Source organism: Cervus elaphus, chromosome 5 (genome assembly GCF_910594005.1).
Source record: "Cervus elaphus chromosome 5, mCerEla1.1, whole genome shotgun sequence".
Lineage (NCBI taxonomy): Eukaryota > Metazoa > Chordata > Mammalia > Artiodactyla > Cervidae > Cervus > Cervus elaphus.
The window spans coordinates 84,626,011-84,653,166 of record NC_057819.1 but is presented as its reverse complement, the minus strand read 5'-3'; the positions used below and the strand labels follow the sequence as shown (position 1 = coordinate 84,653,166).

At 53.8% G+C, this 27,156-nt stretch overlaps 1 protein-coding gene across 7 annotated transcripts in view; it reads left to right on the top strand.

Annotated features, from left to right (window-relative positions):
- The window catches only part of BCAS3 (BCAS3 microtubule associated cell migration factor), a 579,738-nt gene that overhangs the window by 549,735 nt on the left and 2,847 nt on the right, over window positions 1–27,156 (top strand). For 2 of the 7 annotated variants that reach the window (XM_043902888.1, XM_043902891.1), the window contains 2 exons: window positions 6,826–6,993; window positions 17,734–17,799. In XM_043902888.1, coding sequence (XP_043758823.1) covers window positions 6,826–6,993; window positions 17,734–17,799 — 234 coding nt within the window. Of the gene's footprint in view, window positions 1–6,825; window positions 6,994–17,733; window positions 17,800–25,993; window positions 26,085–27,156 lie in introns of all 7 variants that reach the window. The other 5 variants (XM_043902895.1, XM_043902893.1, XM_043902892.1 and 2 more) reach the window with 3 other exon arrangements.

Genomic DNA, 27,156 nt, shown 5'->3' with positions numbered 1-27,156 from the left:
TGTACATGTCCATCCCAAACTTCCTAATTATCCCTTCCCACCATCCTTACCCACTGGCAACCATAAGTTCCTTCTCTAAATCTGTGTGTCTATTTCTGTTTTGTAAATAATTTCATTTGTATCATTGTATCATTTGTATCATTGTATCATTGCTTTTAACTCCTCTATTTTACATTACAAAGAAATTCTTGGTGTCTCCCTTACTGTTGAACTCCTGTTCCCTGGCTCAGGTGCCTTTGACATGTTGGTCCCTCACAGCTGTCTGTTCACAGACCTCTGATGAACAGTGAATAGTCCCTTCCTGCTTGTGGCCCCAAGGGCCCGTGAGGACAGACGTGCCATCATCTCATCTGGACGCATCCCCTGGCTTCCAGCATCAGCCTAGGTGTTTCTGTGCTTGGTTGGTACCTTTCCCTTCTCTTCCTAAGTTCACTTCTGAACTGGAGAAGTAGAGCCTTTAAAAATGACTTAACTCCCAAATCTGAACCTCACAGCCAAATGGATGACTATGGAACAGAGGTGGTACCTGGCCACAAGTTTGGTGAACATTCGATAATCTGAGTCCTACAAGATTGCTCTGTACTCCGTCGGTGAATGTGGGTTACAGCTATCTTGGGAAGTGACTTGAAGGATTGAGAGGGACAGGTGGGGTCCTCCTCTGCCCTCAACCTCCCTTCCCATGACTGTCAGCCATGGCATAGCGCATGCTGACATAGTGAAACATGCCCGCAGCCACACCTAGTAACCAGGAAGCTAATATCTGCACCCCGTGCTTACGTGAAAGCACCTGTCGCGTAGAGAAAGCACCAGTCTGGAGCTCAGTTTGGTGAGCTAGTTTGGAGAGCAGGCGGGGAGACTCTCCAGTGGCTGGTCTCATCATACCTGGGATCATCTCTGAGTTATCATGGATGTCATGATCATCACGCGCTCTCATCCCGAGGGCTTGTGCCTTGAAGAGCATTGTTTAATGACAAGTTTTACTCTTGGTACCAGGCCTCCCTGGTGGCTGGAAATCAGATCAACAGGCTCTCATGAAAGTTCAAAGAGGAGGCTGAGCCACAGTCTCCTAAACAGTGCTAAACAGTGAGGGTGTGATTAGACACTATCAGCTCCGAGGACATCCCAGCTCCCCCATGCTGCCTCACCCGCTGGTCTTCCCTGCCCCTTGACAGTGGTGCACAAAAGACAGAGCACGTGTGCCCCCAGCCTCCCCAGACCTTGCTGGCTCACCAGCTGTCATTGGCAGGCCTTTAATGGGCTTGTGAAACCCAAGAACCTGACCTATTTCTCCTCTGGGGAGACAGTATAACACAGGATGCCCAATTGGGATGAAGGATTCAGGAGACTCACCTGTACAAGCCTGACTCTCTGTTGTCATCCAAGGCAGATTGTTTTGGTTCTTCCAGTTCCCAGAATCTCGGCTCTAAAATAAGTGCAGAGAAGACAGTAGGAAGTGATATTGCAGCATTTTCTTCTGCTCACTTACTTAGCTTTTTCCTTCCTCTAATTTTAGCTTCTTTTTCTGCCCACCGCCATCTCTCCCCCTCCCCATGCTGGCCCTAAAGGCATAATCTCTGGGACAGTATGCCCAAAGGGTATATTGACTCCAGAGCGACAGTCAAATTTCTCAGATGGTTGTAATCAGTCAATAAACATGTTCTGAGCAAGCGCAATACACACAGTCCGGTGCTTATTACAGACTTGTGGCTTCTGGAGGAATCCATGCCCTCAAGCGGCTTCTAAACTAGGTTGAAGAGCAGATCGTGTGAATCATGTCAGGCAGCATGGGAAGGATGCCATGAAACCAGCCTCATTAACCTGGGAAGCTGAGGATGAGCTTCAGAGGCATCCATCAGTGCCCCAAAATGGCCTGTATCATTTCATGTTTGCCAACATGCACATTTGGGGGGTGGTAAGTTTATTGCTTTCACCAGCTTCACCCCAACAGGTAAAGACATTTGTAGACAATCAAACTTCGTGGAAGAGCGCTCCTGATAACTTCGATTATCATTATAACAACATTTCCTTGCGCCAGTGGGACTTAAACTGAATCTTAGGAAATATATTCTGGGAAAAGTAGGGTGGGAGGTGGGCCTGAAGGAAGGGGCTCCCAGGACGTATCAGGGAAGACTGTCACACTCAGGATGTTCAGTCTTCTCACCGCTGCCAGTCTCAGTCAAATGCAGATCTGTGAAATGGTGATCACGGTTGCTTCCCCGAGCTTTATGGGCCTTGTTTTTTTTTTGTTTTTTGGCTCACTTTGTATCCCCACCCCTCAGCACGGTGCTTCCCTCATATCACAGTGGACACGCATCCGTATTTGATGAATGTGTGAGTTCACGAAAATAACCAACGTGAGAGGGCTTGGTAAACAGCAGAGGGTTGCTTCAGCTGAAGATCTGAGTTGCTAAGTACGTGTATTTTGTGCTTTGCCAGCAGCCTGCTCTAAGTGTCTTCTCCCCCTTGAAACTGACCCTTCCCCCCCATAATGGGGCTCAAAGGGCCAGCCCATCTGATGGAGTGTCTGTGGGCTGGCCAGATGAATGATGGCAGCGTCGACCACGCTGACAAGATATGCAGTTGCCTAAGAGCCCAGAGGTGACCTCACTCTCCCCAGGGCTTGGCCTCTCACCCCGGCGCCTGCTGACGCACACACACACCTGCAGCCCTTCTCTCACTCCAGGACGAGGAGACCTCGTGAGCTCCTTTGCTGCCCTCATCTGCACTGGAGGGGTGGAAGGATGGGCAGGAAGGGGCACTGCTGAGCCTCTGCTGGGACTCCTCCTCACCCTCTAAGCAGGACCACTGAGTACATCCCCGCTGCGGCCTCTCAGGATAGTAGAAATGATCGGATGCTCCTTTGCTGACCACTTGCTTGGGAAGGGACTTCCCTGGTGGCTCAGCTGGTAAGAATCTGCCTGCAGTGTGGGAGACCTGGGTTGGGAAGATCCTCTGGAGAAGGAAATGGCTACCCACTCCAGTATTCTTGCCTGAAAAATTCCATGGACAGAGGAGCCTGGCAGGCCACAGTCCATGGGGTTGCAAAGAGTCAGACACGACTGAGTGACTAACACTTCACTTCCCTTTTGTATCTCCAGCCTCCTACCCCCTGCTTCCTCACAGCACCCTTGCTAAGAGAGAGCAGATTGGATCCCCTATCAATTTTTCTTTTCTCCTGGGTGCCATCCAACATACAGAATGGCTCCTCAGCATAATCATGATTTGTTTGTTGTTTAGTCGCTTAGTCGTGTCTGATTCTTTGCAACCCCATGGACTGCAGCACGTCAGGCCTCCCTGACCTTCACCGTCTCCTGGTGTTTGCTCAAACTCATGTCCATTGAGTCGGTGATGCCATCCAACCATCTCATCCTCTGTCGTCCCCTTCTCCTCCTGCCTTCAATCTGTACCAGCATCAGGGTCTTTTCCAGTGAGTCGGCTCTTCCCAACAAGTGGCTAAAGTATTGGAACTTCAGCTTCAGCATCAGTCCTTCCAATGAATATTCAGGGTCGATTTCCTTTAGGATTGACTGGTTTTATCTCCTTGCTGTCCAAGGGATTCTCAAGAGTCTTCTCCAGCACCACAGTTTGAAGGAATCAATTCTTTGGCACTCAGCCTTCTTTATGGTCCAACTCTCACATCTGTACATGACTACTGGGAAAACCATAGCTTTGACTAGATGGACCTTTGTCAGCAAAGTGATGTCTCTGCTTTTTAATACACTGTCTAGGTTTGTTATAGCTTTGATTATGATACTCCAAGAAACTTGGGCAGGTTGGGAATGGGAGGCATGTTTAAAAGGTCATGGTTGAAGGTGACAGGAGTTCCCAGAACAAGTTAAGGAAGACAGGGGTGATTTCTCCCTAGAACAGTTCTCCAGGGCAGATGCTGCTGATAGAATGAGCTCCCAGCTAAGGACTAGCAGCCTGTGTTCCAGATCTGTCACTCAGAGACCCTGAGCCTACCCCTGAATCTCTCTGCACTTTCAGCTCCTCTTCCGTATGCTGGAGTGGTACCCATCCTGCCTCTCAGGATCGTGATAGTCAACATCTATGATGATGCTTCACATGGTGTAAACTTGTTATTATTAACATATACATGAGCATACCAGTTATGTGCAGAGTACTCACCATACGCCATTTATCTAACACACACCCTGCAACACCCCTGTGAGACCGTATTGTTTTTCCACTTTTATGGATGAGGAGTCAGAGGCCCAGAAAGATAATCGGCTTGCCCAGAGCCAGTACACATACAGCTCATCTGTGTGGATCCTATATTTCTGCTTCCATTCTCCACTATAACACTAACTCCTGATCTTTTTCTCCTGTATCCTGTCACTTTGTCCCTTAAAATATCACAGACTCCTCTGGCCTTCACCCTCTGTCACAGCCTCTGTCCTGCACACTTTTTGCTCTAACACCTGCTGCATTGTCTTGTTGTCTTCATTTGGCTTCTGATATTCCTCCTGGTCCTGCTCTCAGCTTACCTGCCGTGACTTCTGAACACAGTCCATACAAACCTTAACAGAGCACCTTTCTCAAGGCAGGCACCGTGCTCTTGCAAATGAGAAAAGGAACAGTAGTTCTCTTTCCTTTCCCAGGCTCTGGGACATCTCTGTCCATTAAAAAAAAGAAGCAGCAGCTGCCACCTCGGCCCTGAGCGCAAAGGGAAGAGGAGTGTGCCCATGTATTCTTGTTAATCTCCTCTTCTGTAAATTACTAGGCATAGACGTCCCAGGCAGACCCTTCAGAGGAACACTGGTGCTGTAGCTCTTGATCTTGTCAACTAAGAGTGGGGCAGTGCTGGAGGAGAGCTGGCAGGAACCTTGCTTAATCTCTCCCCTTCTTTGACACAGGGCAAAGTGTTATTAGCTCCACTTCAGAAATGGAAAAGGGACAAGCAGGGGCCTGCCTCTCCCCACCTAGTGAGTGGACGGTGGACTCCCAGGCCGCTGGGTGTCATCAGTCCTTGTGTCTCCTTGGGGACTGGGCACCTTTGAGTCGTGGTTGACGCTGATACTGAATGTGGGCTCCCGGGCAAGACGAGCACAGCCCAGGCCTCTGGAGGGCTGACACTCTGAGCACTCGGGCCCCACTGCCTAGCGCCTGGCTCCCCAGGCCCATCACCTGACCCTGCCCGATGGGGAGAGGATGGTGTATGGGGCAGGTCCCCGTTCCAGGGTCCCACCTAGCAAGCTGATCCCCGGCAACCCCCGCCCCAGGTGGGCCCCTTCCCGGGGAGATGCATTTATAGACGCTGCCCATTCCTCCGGCACCAGGAATCCACCCTCCAATTAGGCAAGAGATAAATCAAAGCCAAACTTGGCTGATGACATTCAGGAGCCAGGAGTGACCCCAGCCACACATAGAAATCCCAGCGGACTGGCCAAGGGCCTTTGTCTGGTCAGGAGAGCCCAGGATTATCTGGCCCTCTTTGCTGATGTATGGAGTCACCGGCTGTCGGAGTGTTTACGAATGGTTATCACCTTGATGCTTGGGCCGTTATCAGAGGCAGGGCCGCCTGCCGGGGCTGGGGCTCGCACCCTCTCTATTACCACCTGTCATTGGCAGAGAGTGTGCGCTGACGCTGCCCAGTCCAGACTGCCGAGGGAAGATAGTTTCTGACGGCTGATCAAAGAGGAGAAGCAAGGCCCGATAAAAAGAGTGTGTGTTGGTGTACTTTTAACTTTGGGAAACATTGGCATTTGCATTTTTCCCCCATCTTCCTGGTGCTGGCAGGAACCAAGCCCAATAAATGTGGTGGATTCAGTTACCTAATCACTGGGGAGAGAGTATGTGCTTAAAGTAACAGAGCATGACTATAATCTCCTTCCAAGAGAGAGTGGCTGAAATAAGCTTTCACAGAAGATTTGCTGTATAATAAAGTCAAATCATTTAAAGGTAGCCTTTGAAGTAATTGTGCACGTAAAGTCTAAGCTTGGCGTTCAGCAGAGCACCGTGTACTCTTTGGAACTGGGGTGCAGCTTCCGATGGAGGAAAGATCTTTGTAGAAATGCTGTCACCCAGCCCTCCTGCTGCTGCCACCCCAAATAGTGCCCCGTGATGCTCATGTCCTGGGGAACTCTGTGCAGTGGAGGAGAATGAGGCGTAGACTGAGCTGTCAGGCCATCCAAGTCCTTGAACCAAACCGGCCCACAAACCTGCTGTTGAATCTTGGGATGTAACTTTTCTGAGCTTCAGATGTAAAATGAGGACGTTTGGTATAGGTTAGAGGCTATAGTGGCTTTGAAAACATTTTTTTTTTAAATGTGGACTAGGTAAGCCATTTGAAAAATGAAGCTTTAGGGGAAGCCTTGACTCTTGCATTACCAGAGTCAAGTAAGGGGAGTTTTGCTTGAATCTGGGCAAGGAGTTCGCTGCCTTTGACCTCCAGCCTGAAGTATTCCCTGAAGACTTCAGAGGAACCCTGCAGGTCCTCAGAAAACAGTTCAGGGCATTCCCTGGCAGTTCAGTGGTTAGGACTCTTTTTGGTTAGGACTGTTTATGTTTTCACTGCTGAGGGCCCAGGTTCAATCCCTGGTCAGGGAATAAAGGTCTTAAAAGCCACTCAGTAGGGAAAAAAAGAAAAAGAAAACAGTTCAAAAACTACTAGCCCCACACCGTGGAGGTCTCCATGCCCTGAGCTGGTGGCATGAGCTGTCTTGCTCTGCCCTGAGCATCTGTGTTTCGTGGTGTTCCCTTCTCCGTCCTCAGGAAGGGCTGAAACAGGCCCCGGGCAGGGGCGGGGAGGTGGCGGTGGGCCAGCGCCGAGAACAGCCTGCCCTCGGCAAGGTGACTCAGGTCGGATGTCCCCGTGTGCTGCAGGTACCTTCGACCGGAGCGTGACCCTGCTGGAGGTGTGCGGGAGCTGGCCAGAGGGCTTTGGGCTGCGGCACATGGCCTCCATGGAGCACAGCGAGGAGGGCCTGCGGGAGCGGCTGGCCGACGCCATGGCTGAGTCCCCGAGCCGGGACGTGGTGGGACCCGGAGCAGGTAAAGGTGGCCTCGCACCCCTGGCCTGACTTGGTCATGAGCGGCGCCTGTGGGTATGGAGCTTCTCTGCTGGGAGAGGGTGCGTGTGTTTGTCTTAACGTCCCGTGTTTCTCTAGTTAACACTCTGGTTGCCATCCATTCTGGAAGCTGCTGGTATTGGTGCAGAGGGGAGTTCCCGTGGAACCAACCCCTGCTCCATGGACCGATGCCTACAGACTTGCTGTGGTTCCACCACTGTGTTGTATAGGCGGTGCCCTGGAGGCAGCCTTCTCCAGGGGAAGGGACCGTCTTGCGCCCCTAAGGTTTCAGCAGCCCCTGGGTGACGAATGCTAAGGTTGCACCTTCCTCTGTCCTGCTGTAGGCTTTATAGATTGGCGAGTGTCAGTGGGCCCTGCGAGCCCCGAGGGGGCAAGGACAAAGCAGGCAGGGTTGGTGTGACCACCGCCCCCCGCCCCCACCTGTGCCAGACAGCTTTTTCTTACGCTGCCTTTGGCCTTGGCACTGTTGTCTGCCACTGAGTCCGGCAATTGAGGGCTCGGGCAGTTTCTTGCGTCCTTAGATGATTGGGTGAGCCCTGCCCCTGGCAGGCAGCTCTAAGCACAAACACACACACATGTATGCACTGAGGAAAGGCCACAACCCTTCCATCTCTACAGAATTACAACACAGCCTGCCTCTCCTTTTTTCTAAAGCTCCTCCTAGACATCTGTGTGGTTAGTGACGGCTCTAGCTCAGCGTTTATGTCCGAGGAGAACCACCCGACAGGCATCTTCTAGGTGTTCTGAGGTCACCAGGGGATGGAGCGCAGATCCTCAGATCCTGGCTGCAGGTCTTCCCACTCTTGCCTGCTTGAGTCCTCTCCAGCCTGTTGTCCTTTACCGTGAACCGCTCCATCCCCGCTCCACACGCCTCCTTGGAGAGAGGATCGCAGGGAGGAGAAACAGACATGCCTGGGGCAGGAAGCAGGACCAGCAAGACTGAGAGTCAAAGCATTTTTGGCAGAACTCAGAATACCTGACGTTATCACGCAGTCCCAATTCCCTGGGGAACCTCTAGGTCTTTTAGATCTTTGGGTTTAGTGGTTAAGTTTTCCCTCTCTTCTTTCCCATCCCATTCAGTTCCTCTGTTTCTGTCCTAAGAGGATAGAGACATATTGTCCTCAACTCTATCTCCACAGCACTAGCTTCATGCCTGCGCATAGCGCTCATGTGATAATTGGCAAACGAACAGAACAGATGCAAGAGAAGGAGTTGGCTAGAGATGGAGAGGTGCTTTATCCAGCCACGGGAGACCGTCGTCTCTGAGGACCAACCCCTCCTTCCCCCTGCTCCATGCCTCCTTCTTCCCTGAAAAGAAAGATGCAGGCCTTGGAAGCTGCAACCAACCGTGTTCTGCCCCCTTGACTCCCACACACACAGGCACACCACCTCTCAGCCCTCCTTGTAAAACCCTCTGACTTGTGAATGGCAGGTCATCACACCATTGTTCTCCCACCTGGACCCGGAGATGAGGCGCAGAGCCATTATCAGGGGACTTGAACCCCATTTGGCTTTCCTGGTGGCTGAGATGGTAAAGAATCCGCCTGCAATGCAGGAGACCCAGGTTTGATCCCTGGGTCGGGAAGATCCCCTGGAGGAGGGAATCGCTACCCACTCCAGTATCCTTGCCTGGAGAATTCCATGGACAGAGGAGCCTGGCGGGCTACTGTCCATGGGGTCACAGTTGGACACAACTGAGGGACTAACACTTACTAACCCCATTTTGCTCGGAAGCTGGCCGGCAGGAAGAAAAGCTTTTCCCTTCGTGAACCTCGCTCGCGGCCCAGCTTTCCCCTGCACCCCCGGGGCTCCATCGAGCCCCGCTCACACCAGCAGGGCCAGTGGCAGCGGACACACGTCCAGGAGCCACTCTTCCAGGGCCAGAGCAGCTCAGGGTCGGCCTGCCTCCCAGCCGCCTTCCCCGGAAACCCCGGAGAGCCCGGCCGTATCACCCAGCAGTCAGACGGGAAGGCGCGCTCAGGCCGGGCTGGGGAGCTTCAGCCTGGCACAGAGCATCAGTAACCTGAGAGAAGCTGGCAGCGGTTCATCTGCTGGACAGCTGAGGGGTTCAGGAGTCTTTGTGGCCTTAAGCGGGTTCATGAAATTAAAACAGAGAGAGAGGGAGAGAGGAAATTAAAACTGCCTGACCCACAGGTCAGAAAATAGGAGACGCCCTTTGAGAGCTGAGGGATTTCATTTTCCTCCCCAAACTGTCACCAAATGGGATTCATTTGGTTTACTTAAACATGTGTGTGTGCGTGTGTGTGTATGTGTGTGTATACACACATATATATATATATAAAACTCTGCCTTGGTTTTTTATTTTTTCAAATCTTTTATTTTTGACATGGACCATTTTAAGTCCTTATTGAATTTGTTATAACACTGCTTCTCTTCTGTGTTTTGGTGTTTTGACCTTGAGATATGTAGGATCCCAGCTTCCTGATCAGGGATCGAACCCCTCACCCCCTGCATTAGAAGGCGAAGTCTTAACCACTGGCCCGCCAGGGAAGTCCCATCTCTGCCTTGATTTTAAAGGTCACTAAGTAAAGCAGATATCATGGAAGATTAACCTGTTCCCCTCTGCCTTTGTTGAGATTCGGTCTTCGCATTTCGCAACTCCAGATAAAGTATCAGCCTAGCAGGGCAGCCGTGGGTCCTAGAAAGGGCAGGCTGACACACCCACAGCAGAGTCAGCCTGCTGCCCGGGGATAGCCAGGGAAGTACAGTGCGATGTGGTTGAGAATTTCCTGCAAGTCACCCTTTGCTCAAAGGAGCCTACCAGTCCCCGTCTCTCCTTGCACAGCCTACTTCTCTGGGTGGAGGACAGGGTGACCCAGGCATCTACCTCTGTTGGTTACTCCGAGGCAGCCGAGACGATCAGTTCCTGTCATGCCTCCAGCAGGTTCTTCGTTTAGTGTACATCTGGGACAGGTGGCCTCTTTATCAATGTGTGAATGGCGCATGCTTTCATGACCCCTGATGCCAAAACCCACTGTATCCATGTTTCACTCTTATACAGATTTAGCCAGTGATGTGCTAGTAAGTTAGAGAGGCAGTGGCAACCCACTCCAGGACTCTTGCCTGGAAAATCCCATGGAAGGAGGAGCCTGGTGGGCTGCAGTCCATGGGGTCGCTAAGAGTCGGACACGACTGAGGGGCTTCACTTTCACTTTTCACTTTCATGCACTGGAGAAGGAAATGGCAACCCACTCCAGTGTTCTTGCCTGGAGAATCCCAGGGACAGGGGAGCCTGGTGGGCTGCCATCTATGGGGTTGCACAGAGTCGGACACGACTGAAGCGACTTAGCAGCAGCAGCAGCAGTGCTAGTAAGTGTTTAACAGCCGGCTCTGCAAAGGGAAGCAGGAAAGTCCTGATTTATAGCATTTGGGCATTTCCATGGCACAGAAGCTCCCATTACAGCCAGTTTCAGGCTGTCAACATGATGTCAGTCATCTAGCAGAATTCCTGAAAGTGTAACAGTCAACCAGCTCCAGCATTCCACTGGTAAGCTGCACCATAGTACAAAACAGGTCTCCCCCAAAGTAAAGCAAAACCTTTCAAAACCTTACTCTTCCAAGAACGGTATGTGAACCAGCAGCAACATCTGTGTCCAGAAGCTGATTAGAAATGCAGAATCTCGGGCCCCACCGAACCCTGCTGAATCAGCACCTGCACTTGGACGAGATCTCTGTGCATGGAGCTTCCCTGGCGGCTCAGACAGTGAAGTCTGCCTGGAATGCGGAGACCCGGGTTTGTTCCCCGCTTGGGAAAGGCCCCCTGGAAGGAAATGGCAACCCACTCAGGTATTCTTGCCTGGGGAATTTCATGAACAGAGGAGCCTGGCGGGCTACAGTCCGTGAAGTCACAAAGAGTCAGACACGACTGAGCGACTAACACTTTCACTTTCACCATGCATATAAGAGTCAGAGAAGATCTGTTTTTTTTTTTTTTTTAAGAGTCAGAGAAGATCTGTTTTAAAACATGGTTGACTATGAGGCAGGTGTTGGCTCTGTCCTCCAGGATGGCTGCTGACCAAGTAGTCGATGAATAATTAGATCACATGTGGGATTGGCAAGTCCAGCTCGAAAATAACTGACTGAGTTGCTTTCTCTCTAACATCATCACATCTCTCGCACCTGTTACCTTTCCACTGTCCCCATTCAACAAAGCAAAATTTAGGTCAAGCCAACTCTGCTTGCACACTTCGGTGGCTGAAGAAGAGTCATGAACTGTTCAGATGGGTCTGCGCCCCTCTGCCAGTGTACGGTCTCTACTCCCCAGTGAGCCCAGGCAGTCTTTCTGCATTTCTTCTGATTCTCAGTTTGCGCTCATCTTTCACAGGAGACAGCAGTGCCTAGAACAGTGTCTGGCACGTGGTGGGTGTGCAGTAACTGCTGGGTGAATGGGATCCTGCATTTAACCTCTATGTTAGCAGTTTTGCAGTAGCCCCTGCTTTACTGCCATGGTCTCCAGCCTGCTTTCATTCCCTTAGAGATTCTCCAGGTCTCTGGTCCTCTGAGAGTTTGTGTTTTATTATTTGTCTCATGTTATTGCTGTCTATTAAGTATGAATTAGTCTGCTCTTTATTCAGTATGGAAATTGTGCTCCATCCATCCACCATCTTGAAATCGGTCTCTTTCCTTCTTCATGGACATATTTCAGATTTCCTGTTCCCCTCAAATCTCCTACCCCACCAGCTTGTCTCTCCCGCTCAGAAGAGAATGGTCAGCATTTGAGAAATCCCTTGGCCTCCTGCACCCAGACCCTAAAAACCTTCCCCTTTCCTCCTGTCTAGAGGAGGAGCAGTCCCTGCCCCCAGCCTGCCCAACCACAACACCCATCCTCCCCAGAGGCACCCCTGAATATCCATGTTGCCCCAGTGTTGGCCTGGGGAGCCAGGCCCGGTGATGTTGGAGTGATCTCCCTGCGGTTCCTGCCTTACCTCACGCCTCTGGTTTTCTTCTGCCTCCAGCTACTTCTCCATCCTTTCCCTGAGTTATCTTCCTCTGTCACTATTAAATCCATATCTCAAGGCCCTATCTCGATCCTTTCTCCCCTCCCTCCCTCCATCCAGGGCCATCTCCTCCGCTTCCGTGGCCTCAGTATCCATAAACCGATGATTTCCAAAACATCTCCAGGTTGACTTTCTCTCCTGATCTCCAAGCCCATCTCTCCAGGCCCCTGCCCATGACTCCTCTGCCCTCAGCTTTGTCCTTCTCCTGGATTCACAGCCTGTCGTGCACAAAGTCCTTCGTGACTAGCCACTGCCCTCTCTCCAGGCTCCTGTCCCTGCTCTGGGCGAGCCCCGGCCCCGCTGAACTCCCCGGAGGGTCCCTGAGTACACGTGCTCTCTCTGCCTGCAGGGCCTCTGCACATACTTCTCCTTCGGCCTGGAATGCTGTCTCCCGCGGCCCCCTCCTTTCTCCGTCACTCCCCCTCAAAATAACTTGACTAATTCCTGCTTAGCAGACATTCCTTTCAATATTGCCTTTTCTAGAAAAATAGGATTTTTTTTTTTCCATAAGCAAAACATTTACTTATTCCAGTCGTTTTGTGTCTGAGGGCAGACATAACCTGGGCTTCCCTGGTGGCTCAGCCATAAAGAATCCGCCTGCCAACACAGGAGACATCAGAGATGGAAGTTCGATCTCTGGGTCAGGAAGATTCCCCTGGAGGAGGGTACGGCAACCCACTCCAGTATTCTTGCCTGGGAAATCCCATGGATAGAGGAGCCTGGTGGGCTATAGTCCATGGGGGTCTCGAAGAGTCAGACACAACTTAGCGACTAAACAACAACAACAAAGATAAAACAATACAAAAAAATTTTCATAAACACCTGGATACATATTAATTTCATTGTCACTTTAGACTTTAACTCTTTCAATCACTGTTTAGCTAAACCTTGTCTTTTTTTTTTTTTGGCTTTCTCCCACATCCAATAGCAAAAGCCCTTAGGCCTAATTCACAGGTCGTGATCAGCTGCTTTAAATATTCCTGACACGTGTCTGTTGCAGGCTGCCTCCCCTGGCTGCTGTTGACTCTTAGGAGCTCACTAAGTCAGCAGTCATGGTCAAGAGGGACCATCTCTTCCCCATGACTGTGGCTTCCTACAGTCCTGGGAACACTGTTTCATTCTCCTTTTTGATCACAGCACTCAGGGTAGGAAAGAGGCTGCAACTTTTTCTGTTCAGCGTCTCTTTCTTTCTTTATAAAGTATTTTTTAAATTGAAATATAATTGATTACAATGTTGTTAGTTTCCAGTTACAGCAAAGTGATTGTTATACATACATACATATTTTTTTTCAGATTCTTTTCCCATATAGGTTATTACAAAATACTGAGTATAGTTTGGGGTTAACATATATACACCACTATATATAAAATAACAAACAAGGATTTACTGCATAGCACAGGGAACTGTGTCCAGTATCTCTTTAACTGACTCTATTCTAGTCAAGAAGCAGTTACTCTTGGGGATCATACTAGGGGCTCAATCTTTACCTCTTACCTTCCATCAGAAATAACTTACTTCCTTACTCAAATATACTTTGTCTCAAATATTTCTTACTCAAATAAAACTTTCAGAAAACAGTAGTATGGGCAAAGCACTCTAGGATTATTTTATTTCATTCTTTTTAATGCAGTCTGGACCCACTAAATTGATTTTACAACACATTGATGAATTGTAATCTAGTTTGGAAACCAATGCTCAAGTTTATTCTGCTAAATCCTCTGAGTTTTCCTGAATGTATATTAATTACTAAGCCAAAAAGGCTATGAGATTATTTTCAACTAAAGGTCTTCCAAAGATTTCTGTCAGAAATCTTTATCTTTACTCTTTGAAAAGGTATAAAGGTACTTTGAAAAGTACCTTTTTTCCTTCTTAACGTGGAAAGCACATTTTGAGCAGTGTGAAGTTTTTAAATGATCACAGGAAGGGTTCAATAAGTGAATTAATAAATATCCACTGACAACCTACGTTTTGCAAAAGATGACTCAAAGCACTGTGTGTGTGTGTGCATGCTCATAGCTTTCATTTCAGGACTGTAGGAATTCAGCTGTCAACCAATGTTAGTTATTGGTACTGGAGTTGACCAGCTAGGCACCCCAAAACATAACCCAGCTCGCTGGACCCTGCATCCTTCCTCTAGGATTAGCCCCTTCAATTGACCTGGAACTCCTGCCTGCCCCGCTGCTGAGGCTCGGGGACGTTTTCCTGCTAAGGCAGCAGGAGCCATAATACCCCTCCCATCTCAGGTGCCAGGTGATCACGTGACTGTAATTGCAGGCATGGGGGCTGAATTAATTCTCTTAGCTTTTAAATTTTTTATTTATTTATTGTTTTTGGCTGTGCTGGGTCTTTGTTGCCGCGCGGGCTTTTCTCTAGTTGGGGCGAGCAGGGGCGACTCTCTGGTTGCGGGGCACAGGCTTCCTACTGCAGCAGCTTCTCTTGTTGCGGAGCGCGGGCTCTGGGGTGCGTGGGCTCAGTCGTGGTGCAGGGGCTTAGTTGCTCCACGGCACATGGGATCTTCCCGGATCAGGGATCAAGCCCGTGTCTTCTGCACTGGCAGGCGGACTGTTTACCACTGAGCCACCTGCAAAGGCCTCTCTTAGCTATTAAACATCCCTACTCTCCCACCAGCAAGTACGTCGTCCAAGCAACTTGGCCAGTCCCGTGGGTCCTTCTGTGCTTTACCCAGTTGGGCCCTAGATTTTCCCTCCTTCGGTGTCTTTACAAATGCTTTCAGGGCCCCCCTCCACTGCCTCCTCTGGAGACCCTGCCGTCTCTCTGGGGCTCCGCTTGTAGGCGGGCTCTCCGAGGTGCCCCTGGGCACAGTTCCTGCCCCCAGAGAGAGAGGAAGCTCCCCCTCCCTCACTTTCCTCCTCTCTAAGGCCTGGGAGAGGGAAGCCACGAAGTGTAGTCACCATTGGCCTCCAGTTCCTTCACATCCTGGCCGCCGCCATTCCCCTACTGAGCGCTTTGGTCGCCTCATTTCCTCCTGTCTCTTGTCCTCAAGGCCGCCACCTCCCAAACGGCTTCGACGCCTCAGGCTCCATGCCACCGTGCAAATGTCCTGTCACACCACCGCTCGGCAGATGTCCCTTATTATGACAGACAGAGGAGGAGAAAATGAAAGCTTTGATGGGAAATCATAGCTCAAAGCTGTGGGATTAAAAGGAGATGTCCAGAAAGAATTTCTGGTTCTTAATATCCGGTCACCTGAGTCATTCCCGCCCATTACTCCTGAGAGGGGAACCCCAGAGAAGGAAGGCACCCTCATGTCAGGGCCTGCTCTCCCTGTCAGCCCTCCTGGGCCCACAGCTGACCGCCTTGGCTCCTGCCGTCATATTTCAGAGTCCCTTTCGGTCTCCCGTACCTTCCCAGCCTGCTCCCCAACACCCCCTCCGCAGTCACCCCACCTTCATATTTTGTGCCGACACCCTCGCCCATCATCCCCAGCACGAGCCCTGCTGACCTGTCCAGGGGTCTGCTGCCCTCGCCCCTACCCAGCCCGCCTTTAGACCAGGCTCTAATTCCCCCTCTCTCTGCATTGCGTGTGCACTGGACGCTCGGCCCAGGACAGGCCACGCATGTTGCCTTTAACATTAGTGAGCTGTGGCGTATTCCCTTCTCCAACCCACTGGGGTAAGGCTCAGCTCCGGTGGTCCTTCCAGCCCCTCCCTCAGCTAGACTGCCCGTCCGGTGTGTCTTAGCCCAATTCCGGATCCTTGGACTGAATCCAGTTCATCTTTGTTACCTCTAACCAGCAGCCTTTTCCCTGACCAGCATCCAGCACTGGGAGCAGAGCCAAGCTGAACTCCAGTTAATGTTTGCTGAATGACTGGATGGGTTTTTGTGGCTCCTGAGAGGTCAATGAAAGCCAGTCAGAGCAATGGGAAAAGGGATTGTGTTTAAAAGACACACTTGTTGGTTCCTGGCCCATTCTAGGTGGGTAGTTTCTCCTGCCCACCCCTTCCTTCTGCCCCCCGCCACCCCGCACACCCCTCTCTTCTCTAAGGCTGTTGAAAGCCCCAGGCAAAGCAGAGCTATAATGCGGAAGTTTTGGGCTGAGAAGCATCTCTGCTCACTTCTCAGTTGCCCAAAGTCGACTCTGAATTCTTTCACCAGAGCACACCGATTCCTATCTACAAGGAGGAAGTGCCTCCGTGACCTCACTGGTGAATCTGCAGAGCCCCCTTTCCAGGCGTTGCCTCAACAGGGAAGCAGAGATTCCTGTGGGAAATGGACAGGTTTGGGCAAAGGGTGGAGAAGAGCCACTGGACCCCCCAGATAAGGGCCCTCCTCTGAAGACATGAACATGGGTAAATGGTTAACAAAAGGGAGGATTTCTCTCTGTTCCTCCTCCTCTGCCAGAGAATTCACCTTTAACCGTTGACCTTTCTGCAAGGTGTAAGATCTGAACAAAGTTGAACACAGTCATGGATGGTTAAATACCCATCTTTCCCTTCGGCCCCTACCTCTGCCCTTATGCCTCAGAAGATGGTCTGAGGTGTTTGGACCACCCCTGAGGTGGGATGGCTGGTGACGGAGCAAAGACAGACACACACAGACAATGAACGTTGGAAATGGCCCTCTGACCCCTTAGGAAACCAGAGCCTGAGCTCTTAAAGCAAAAGAGAGGCCCGTACCGAGAAGGCCAAGCCATGCCCATCAGACTGGGTTTAACAGAAGGAGGCGTTTCCAAGCACCCACACCAGAGTCAGCTGTCTACCCTCTGACATTGGGTGACTGTTTCCGGCTCACTTCTCTCTGAAGCCCACCTCTGCACCCCCCAACCCTGCGGCCAGACACCTTCAGGCCCACTCCAGAAGGCATTCTAAGATGTGTTGGCAGAATCCTCCAGGCTTCCCAGACCTCTCCCAACCCCTTCACACATGTTTTATTTAGTGTAGCCCGATAGCTTGCAATCCCACCCCTCCATGTGCTTAATTGAGTTTGCAGAGAATTGACATCCTGTTGCTTCATTTGTTCAGGATGCTTTTTTTCCATTCGGTGCCTGTGCCCGCCCCGGCTAGGGGCCGGGCCTCGTCTTCCTGGCCTGTTCCCTTCATCTCCAGTTGGCCAGGACCAGTGTGCACGCCCCACTTTGATATGTGTGATGGGTGCTGGCCTTCGGGCTGGGTTAGAACCGGGAGCAGGTGGGGCCAGGCCTACCAGGGCCCCCGCCTCCATGCGGGCGTGGGTCAGGTCCTTGGACGACAGCTTGGAGGGTCTTGGGTTTCATACTTGATGCCTCCCCAAGCCACTGGGGGCTGGACGTAAGCATATGGTTCATGCATCGGGGCACGTTGGAAGGCTTCTCTAAGCAGCCCCCTCACCCTGCCCAGCAGGTAGGAACTTCAGGCCTGGTCTCTCCATTCATAGAGCCTAAGAGAAGGAAGAAAACCCAAGGGGCTGCCCACGAGCTGGCAGGACCTCCACAGCCTTCCCTGCTTCCATCCCCAGGCAGGACTGGGAGGAGGAGCAGAGGGGCGAGGACAGACCAGTTTGGGCTAGTGGAAAATAGATGAAACCCTGCACGCGCCCAGCCTCAGAACAGACCACAAGCATCCCGCACAGCTCCCAGTGATCAAACCAGATTCTGATCTCTCCTCCCCTTGATCTCGGCACCGGCTGCTCCCTGCAGGGTCCGTGTTGCAATCCTCTTTAAAGAAATATTTTATTTTTGATACAGACACAGCCCTTGACGTAGCAGTAAAAACCACCACCCCTGAGAGACACATGGCTGTGAAGTGTGTTGGTATGTAACTTCCTGTCTTTGCCTACGTGCAGGGCTTCATCCCCTGGTCTTTTTTGTCGTCCCCCGCCGCCGGGGTCACCCCCACCCCCCACACCCCCTGGTGCTCAGGCTCTGGGAGGCATCGGAGCGAGGGCAGGAGGTCGACTCAGATGGGGAGTACCTTCTGGCCGTGGCCTGGTTTGGGGTGGGGAGTAGTCATCCTTGTTCCCCCAACAAGAGTTTCTTTGAGAACCTCACTCCCCGCCCCCCACTTTTAAGATGGAAGTCAAATTTTCGGATTCTGCAGTGCAGAGCAGAGAGGTCACTAGGCTCTAATGCATTTACCATTGACTGCCCCTCTTGTAGTGCGTCTATTAGTGAGTAATTTGATTTGTACCTATTCATTTGCAGTCCCTGCAGGAGCCTGGAGCTGGCCCCTAGTATAATTGGTGCTGTCTCTATTTTTACATCATTAGATTAGCCCCGACTCCTGGCCACTTGTTGTCTGCGCTTGTCTGTCCATTTATACAACCTAATGTAACACAAAATTCATTACTGATCACATTACTTTCAACTCTGAAGCCAGCCTTGTGATAAACATTTGGTTAACCCCTTCCTGCCCACAGGAGGGGGGGGGGCTGACAGAACAAATGCACTTCCACTCGACAGGCAAATCAATATCTTAATACAGCAAAGTGGAATTGCATTTCTAGATTTGTTATTCCTCCTGGAGGAGCAAATGGAAAAGCCCGTCTGAGCGAGCTGAATTGAATAATGAATAGAGCCCCGGCACCAGCAGGCAGTCTGCACAGACAGAGCACAAAGGCTAACCCAGCGTCTGCCCACCTTCTCCTCTGCCACGGGCGGCACCACGGCAATTAATCGAGACTCGTAACTATGGGTTCAGGATCCTAGGCTGGGACCCTAACGGGGGCCACAGAGACCTTGACCCCAGCGCCAATGTCTTGGCTAGGCTTGGCCTAGGACGACTGATCCATGAACTGGGTTTATTTCCTTAAAACCTTCACTGATATGAAGGCACCAGACACATGGCCTTGGCGGTCATGCCACCCAGAAATTAAATTAAATCCATTACTAACCGTTAACCATTTGGAACCAGATATACAAGATTCTTCCTATTTAGAGCCAGGTCAGCAATACTGGGATTGCCGTGTGTGCTGGGCCCACCTCCCGGGTGAGCGTTCTTTGGTGTGGAAATGCCTTGTGAGCCTAAAAGTGGTCTGAGAGCTCATATAGGGATGTCGGTGAGCAGTCTGGCCTAGAGTCATCAAGGGACCTCTCTTGAATCTGAAAGATTCTCGCTTACCCCCACCAGAGTTATCCGCTCCCCAGCCCCCGTTTGTCTCTGGGGAGCATCCACACCCTCTTGAAATCATTAACTCGCAGGACAGATTATTTCAAAAAGAATAATACCTTGACTCACTTTATTAAAAAAAAAAAAAGTCTCATAAAGCCTATACCACAAGGATTAGAAAAATAGACATAGAGGAAGTAGAATGGAACCCATTATGGTGAAAGTCGTAAATCCCTAAGTAAAAAGAAGCCGTGAGCTCAAGGTGCTCAGTTGGGAAGGGAAGCTGGAAAAGGCAAGCCAGCCCAGGGAATTGTGCTTGAATTCAGGCAAGGGCTGAACAGGAGGCCAGGAGAGGCACCAACGCCTCGGGTGAGTGGGCCTCCTCGCTGTGGAAGGGGCCACCCTCATCCCACCAAGGCCAGGCACCTTGGACCGAGCTGCCCATTAACCCGTTTGGGGCTGTGACAGGCCAGAGGTGACCAGCAAGCCCCTGCCACTTGGCGGCCCTGGGGGTCCCTCAGGTGGGCTCCCTGGCTGCCCCTGGCTGACAGCATCCCTCCTCCATGCGTGGGGGGTGGGTAGCCGCCCCCGACCCCAGGGGGCTCCAGGGCAGGCCAGAGATGCAAGATGCTATGAGGAGCTACAGAGAGGGGAATCCCTCGGCAGGGTGTCACAAGACCCCGCACATCCAGATACTGGTGTGTCCCCAGGGCGAGCCTGGGTCCCACAGCTGTGTGCCCAGGGTGGCTCACCTCCCTGCCCCTACGAAGCCTGCAGGTGCTCTGGCCTCAGCTGTTCCTCCTTGCAGGGAGTGCCCTGGCCCCTTCAGCCCCGAGAAAACAGAGCTGAGCACAGGCCCTTCCTTGGCGGAGCAGGAGGGATCAGCGGCCGGGAGGAGCGCCGGTCAGCCACCGGAGTGTGAGACAGTGATTTCTTAACCCTGGTGGAAGGGGGGAAGCCACATCTTACCAAACTCTTCCGCTGCGTCAGAGAGAATTTAATTACGTTTGGACATTTGAATGGGAACCAGATGTGGCTCGAGCCCATCAAGCCAGCCAGGTTCGGGGAGCAGCGTCTCCCCTGCGGTCCGCAGGCCGCCACTGCGCCATCTCACAGCCCCAGAGAGGGTCTCGAGAAGACCCTGCTTCAGGAGGCAGGGTGGGTTGAGGCTGGCTGCCGGACTCCTGGCTTGCTGGGACAGTTTCCAAGCCCTGTGTCCTCCCTGGAGCCGTGCTGAGTGGCCCATTCGCGGGGCGCCATATGCAGGCGCGTGCAGAGGAGGCTGTTCCCAGAGCCGGCCAGGCATCCCTCAGCTCCACGCCCCCCTCCACCCGCCACGGCTGTCTCAGGTACCATCTGCCGAGGTTCTGCCCGCAGGCTGTGCTGCTGGCCTGGGGCTAGAGGGGGCAGTTCAGGCCTTCCTGGGTGAGGACCGCTTCTCCAGGGGCCTCGGAGACAGCACCCCCAGCTCTCTGGCCAGGACCCCACTGCAGTGACAGTCTCTCCCACGCCCTCGGGGCTTATCCTGCTTCTTGAAACACCTTCACATCCTCCTCTCTTCAGAGCCTCACACGGCCTGTGAGGTGGCCAGGGCAGCCGCTGCCCTCCTGCCTGACAGGTGGTGAAGCGGAGGAGGGCTGTGGGGACTTGCCCAGGTCGTTCAGTCTGCGGCAGAGCGGGAGTTAGGGCGAGTTCTCGGCCGCCTCTTCCTCACAGCCACTGGGAGGGTCAGCTCCAGGCTGCTCATCCGTCTGGCTGATCTCAAGCACGTTTCAGCCAGATTTATCACATCACTCAAAACCGGGACCATGAGCCAGATGGGCTCCGCCCTTGCTGGCCCCATGTATAATACGCCAGGACAGGACTCAGTCTGCCTGGGCCCGGATTTACAGTTAGACTGATGGTAGTGGCCCCGAGAGGGTCCCCGCACGCGGGGTGCTGCTGGGCGGACGGATGGGGGGTCCTGCCCTCTTCCCCTTAAGCCAAGACTGAGCAGGCCTGGGTCACGAGGGGTTCCTGGGAGTGGGTCTCTCCCTGCCTGGAGCTGGTGCCGTGTCGTGGCTGTGGTGGGAAGGGCCTCAGGGAAAGGCTGCAGCCCCCAGACCCCAGCCTACCTCCTGGGTAACCCCCTGTCTAAGGCTGGGCAGGGAGCTGCTCTGCCTGGAACTCTGGTGCTCTGCTCCCTGCCCCATCCCCAGCACACACGCATGCCCGCACACACATGCACACGCATGCACACACACATGCATGTGCATGTGTACACACACATGTGTGCACACCCGTACATGCATGTGTACGCGCATACACACCCGGCTCCAGATGGAGGATGCCTTTTGAACACAGACCCTGCCTCATTCTTCAGGCCTCCACCCCGCCCCCTCTTTTTTCCTCTTTGATTATTTCTTCCCCAGCATTACAGCATGTGCCTCTTGTGTCATCCCCACTGGGCCCACCAGGAACTCCAGGATCTAGCCTACCTCTCTGCCCCTGCCTCATGTATTAATGCCAGACTGGCCCGCTCTCATGAGTAGGGTTTTTCCACAGGCCTGAGGACCTGTCCTCATGGAGGGAAGAAGTCTCCCCCCAAACCCTGAGGTTATTAGGCACCCAGGCCTGGCCCCGGTGGCCAAGGGAAACAATTCAAAGTACCCAAGGCAAGAGCAGCAACTATTTGCCCTTAGCGTTTGGAGCTGGGGAAGGGGAGGGGCAAGGGGCAAGGCAGGCCATGTGACCTTGGCCTCATCCTGTGATGTTCTGGGTCTCAGTACCTGCGGGAAGGTCAGGAAAAAGAGCTGGGCAGGGAGATAAGAAAGCAGGTTTGCAGGAGCACTTGGGTTGGAAGAGACTCCTGCCAGGAAGGAAGGTGTGTACCTGCAGACTGGCTGCAGGACTCGGGCAGTTGGCACAAGCTCTCAGGGACCCCAGGCTGAGTGCGCAGCAAGAGGACTGGAAGTAGGCGGCCTCAGTGCTCAGACACAGGTGCGAAGGCCCGGAGAGTCCAAGGCTGTTAGCCATCTTTTCATCCACTCCTTCATTCCATCGACCAGAGCAGGGTTCCCCTTATCTGAACATGGAAGGGCCTTTTCATCCTCAGCCCCTCGACTATAGGAAACTGCCCTCCTTCCTTCCACAAGCAAGCCTGGGAGGGGAGCAGAAACCCCTTGCTGGAAGATAAAGAGGACACCTTCTCAGCCCCACCCAGCCCCTAAGACCTGGTGTGGGTGAGGGTCCCTGGTCTGCTGGCATCTCTGCAGCCTGGTGGGGGCGCCTGAGGGTGGGACCCGGAAGGGCCGAGGGGGCAGGAAGAGCAAGGGTGTCCAAGTGGGAAGAAAATCAGGGCCCCCCTGCAGGCCGCCTCTTTAACTGTGGCCCTTTTCACCTCCTGAAAGATGCCCTGGGGCTGAGGCCAGCTCCGCCCACAGTGTGGACAGAGCTGTCCGAGTTTCAGGAGGTGATCTCAGCCAACTCCCCCCTCTTTCTCCCTGAAGACCCCCCCCTCCCACCTCCCCGAGTGACACTCTGGAAGAGAGGACAGTAGTTTCCAGGCCCAGGGCTGCTGTGAGACAAGCAGCCCAGAGCCACGTCCCCCAGGATCACCCCCTAGTTGGCATCCGGTTCATCTCTTTGGGTTCTTCCCGCACCAGAAGCTGAGCCCGCAGGAGGCAGTCAGCCACCCCACCCCCACCTCCTCTGCACCTCTGTCTCCGCATCTCAGTCTACACAGTGGGTCCCAGGCCCTCGTTGGCAGGCCCCCTGTTGATAATGTCCATTGCTTGGGCCAGAGCCCATTTGGAACCATTTGCTGAGCTCGAAGCCATCCTGTGGTCCCCTGGTCTCCTCCCTGCATATCCCCGGGGGTGCTGCAGGAAAGATGCTGAAGATCTGGGTCAGGGGATCCCTCCCGCCGCCCCCAGCCAAGACCCCTCACCACGGAAGGGAACCCAGATCACTTCTGTTTGCAGACCTCCTCTGAGCTAGGCTCTGGGCAAGATGGGCAGTTTGGCTGGCTGCTCTGTGCTCTGCCCACCCCCATCGCTCCCCAGAGGTACCACTGAGCCCAACCCAGACAGGGGGCTTAACCACAGGTCCTGCTGACAGGGGAGAACTGGGAGGTGCGCGCAGGAGGGAAAAATCAATGCATGTCAACAGGGTTGGAAATTTATTTTCCAGCTTGGAAGAGGGTACTTCCAAAGAGGCAAGGAGGGAAATGAAAAGCTGTAAACACATATCTGCCATCTTCCTCTTCAGGCCATTTCTTGATTAAAAAGAAAGACTCTCCCAGGGTTCCAGTGGGGACAGGGTGGGAGTGAGGGTCTGGATGGCAGAGACACCTGCGGGGGGAGGGAATCCAGAGGGCACCCCCAGCAAGGTCTTGTGGATAATCACAATCATTAATACGATTGCAGCAATGAGAGTAACTCACATTTGCTGACTGGAGGCTTTAAGCACTTTGTGCTGCACTCTGCATGCATTATTTAATTCTACAAGCGCACTATGAAACAGACCTTGCTAGCCTCCTGTGCGGGAAACTGAGGCACAGGGGTTGAGGACCTTGCCCCAAGTCTCCCAGGTCGCAGGGCCCAGAGCCGGCTCTCTGAACCACCCCAACCTGCCTCCCCAACCTGGGCCTTGAAGCCAAGGGGCGGGTGGGGGACCCCTCCCTTCTCTCTGCTGGAAGCCTGTGGCCAGTGCTGCCTGAGACTCCTCCCTGAGGCCTCATCCTGCTCCCGCAGGCTGCCCGGGCAGTTAGCTTGGGAATGGGGTGTGTGGCTGCAGCCGGGGGCCCAATAAAAGTGCTCTGCTAATCCCTTTAATGAGCAGCATCGCGAGGCCCAGCGTGCAGAGCTGGGCTGGCTGGAGCCTCTGAGCACACCAGAGGGGCCCCTCGGCGAACACTGCTCCTTTCGTGGTAAGAGAAGTGCCAGGGGGCTCTGGGGGCTGAACCAGGGGACCCAGGGATCCTCCTCCCCAAAGCACAGCACTGCCCTCACTGGTCCCCGAAACAGGCCTCCCTCTGAGCCCAGAGACCAGGGCTCCCCACAATGCCTCCACCCACCAGAAACCCAAGGGGCTTCCCTGGGGGCTCTGATTTTCCAGCCACCCCCACTGCCATCTGGCCTGGAAGAGGCCCGAAGGCCAAGCCCGAGGTAGTGCTTCTCTCCTGACCTGCCCTGGGGTCCCCTGCCCTCCTTGGCGCCCCAGCTCTCCCTGAAACTCACAGAGGCCCTGCATCCTCAGTGTTCTACCACCTCCCCCGGGATGGGGGAGCCAAGACCACAGCACTTAGGAAGGTGACCGTTGCTTTTGAGAGACCTGCATCCAGGGTGTCCCCCAAAGTTCCTGCCTTGCCAGGCGTAGAGTGGCCTCGAAGGAGTGAAGGGTCTGCACCCCGGGGAGAGGACAGGCCCCAGGGAGAAGGCCCTCCAGGGTGAAGCAGCTTTGGGGACCAGCACTCCAGAGGGAGGGGCTTCCTCATGCCCCGCCCCCGTGCCGTCTCCTGGGCTGTGTGTCCCCTTCCTGGCTCATCCTCTGCCTCTCCCCGGGTGGAGCCGGCCCTGGCCGTCAGCACCCACCCAGAGCTCCCAGGAGCCAGTCTCTGCTGCCCCTGCCTTTGCCGAGGGGGCCGCAGTCTCTTGCTGAGAGTCAAGGGGCCAGGGAAGACCGTCTCCCTCATCTGCGCGGCCCACCCCAAGACGGGGGCAGCGTTTGCTGGCAGCCAGGCTCCTGCCTCCTTCCATTCCCCCTGGGTCTCCCTTGGCATACACACCCAGGGAACCAGGGTCGCTTCTCCCTGACAAGGCCAGCCACCTCTTTGGCCCTCCCAAGACCTTTGAGATTTGCCAGGCTCCGTATAGAGTGAGGGTGACCTGAGAGCTGAGCTTTCTCGGTCCTTTGCTTATTTTGTGAGAGCTGAGGCTCCTCCTTTGGAGTTGCTGCTCAGTCCATCACCCCTTACGCCCTGTGGCTTACCCTGTCCTGGCCCGTGACCTCGAGGGGCAGCTTGGGTGGCAGGCCCCATTTTCCAAAAAGAGCCAGCAGCAAACGGGTGGACACAGCCAGTGGAGGGCATTGGGACCAGTCAGAGTGATGCCTGGAGTTGTCACGTCACCATCAGCCCAGTTCTTTCTCGAGGGGTTGTATACCTAGAGCCAGCGGCTTCCTCCTCTTCTTTGGTTTAGCTGCCTGCAAAATGGGGGGACCAGCACCCACCTCCCAGGTGCACAGAGGCTCTGGGGAACGTGAGGTCACAGTAACATTTTCCGTCTGAGTGCAGTCCGTTATCTTAGAGGCCTGGAGAGCAGCCTCCGTAAGAGCGGGCTCTTTCCCACCAGCCAGAATCCACATACTTGTGTTGAGTGGGGAGGCTGCCAGGCCCCCACATAAAGAGCCCCCAGCTCGCTCTCCCTTGCAGGTTTCTGGTGGGCTTTCCTTGCAAGTCCACTGCAGCTGCACGACTGCCGTTCAGACCCGGGGGTCTTGGAATTGGGGGAGGAGGGCAGCAGCCCGAGCTGGACCACTGAGTCCGAACATGCGGAGGCATCCTTGGAAACTGCAGGCTTTCTCTGTCTCCTGTCCTCTCCTGGGTCCCACCTGCACGGGCACTGCATGGGTCAACGGCCTGCCTCTCCCCTCCCCATAGCTGCTCCTCCTGCTCTGGGGACAGACCCTCTCCCCCTCCCCTTGATGAAGGGGGTCTCAGCTCTGCCACAGTTCCATCTCCGGGGCCCCCAGCCCCCCACACGTGCATGTCACTGCAGAACTCTGCTCCCAGCTTACCTTCTCCCGGCGTGAGCGCCCACACCTCCTGGTACCCTCGCCTCCTGCTTGCCGACATCAGTGTTCTCCATCATTGTCCGGATCTTTTCCCAAAAGGTTCCTCAATGCTTTTCTTTTCAAAAGGGAAAAAAAAAGGAAAAAAAAAACAATGCCAACCGCCCAGCGCCCGCGAACAACCCAACAGTAACAAAGCGTGTGTTCAGGATGGAGGAAGGTAAGGCCACACACTTCGGTTTGCCGCTTGCTCCGAAGGGCTGGGCGGCTGGGTGACCTACGGGGGGCCGTGTGTGCACCCCTCCGCCACGTCCACGTCTGCTTCCGCACACTCACACGGTCCTGTCTCGGGGAGCAGAAGAGCAAGGGGTTTGACGGGGGCATGTAGGCAACGGCCCAGGAGCAACCGGGCCCTGGGTTCTTACACTGGTGGCCGAGCTGCAGAAGCAGTGACCCATCCGCTTCCCTCTGCACTCATTCATTCATTCAAGAACTGCTTTTTGAACACCCAACTATTTTGTAGGCCCTGTGGTTGGCACTAGGGAATAAAACACAGAACCGACCTCCAAGGGACCCCCCCCACACACATGGACAGTGACACGTGTGTGAGCAGATGACGCCCAGTGTGCTAGGGGGTCCCAGGCAGGAGTCAGTACAGAGCACGGTGGGGCCTGGCCATTCCACCACGGCGACAGCACAGGCTTGCGTGCGTGTTGAGGTTCAAAGATAAGTAGGTGTCCTGGGGGCCACAGGAGCCTGGGAAGGGCTTTTCCCCAGATGAGCACACACCCAGAGGCCTGGAGCAGCCTTGCGAGGCCCCCAGACTGCCCAAGCTCATTATCTGGATTCCTCAAATCCACTTTAGTGAGGTGGGGTCTTGGAGACGAGCGGGTCATGGAAGGCAGTTTGATAGAGGTGAGGGGTTGAGAGACCTTACCCTCAGGACCCTTAGGAGAGGGTGAAGCTTTTAAGCTGGGGAAAAGCAAGATGTGGTTTGTGCTGCAGGCAGAGTGCTCTGGCTTTGGGATGCGGTGGCTTGGGGGGCTCTGGGAGTCTGGAGACCAGTAGGGAGCTCTGGGAGTTATCCGAGTGGGCAGCAGCCACGGCAAGGAGAGGAGGGACGAGCCCGGGGGAGCACCCGGGACGTGAGTCCAGTGGAGCCTGGTCACCCGGGAGGCAGTGGCCACCTCCATCTCACCCGCAGCCTCACTGGTGAAGAGAAAACACGAGCAAGACAGCGCAGTCTCTCCATGGCCCCGGGAGCCCCAGTCATCTTGAAATCCCTGTGGTAC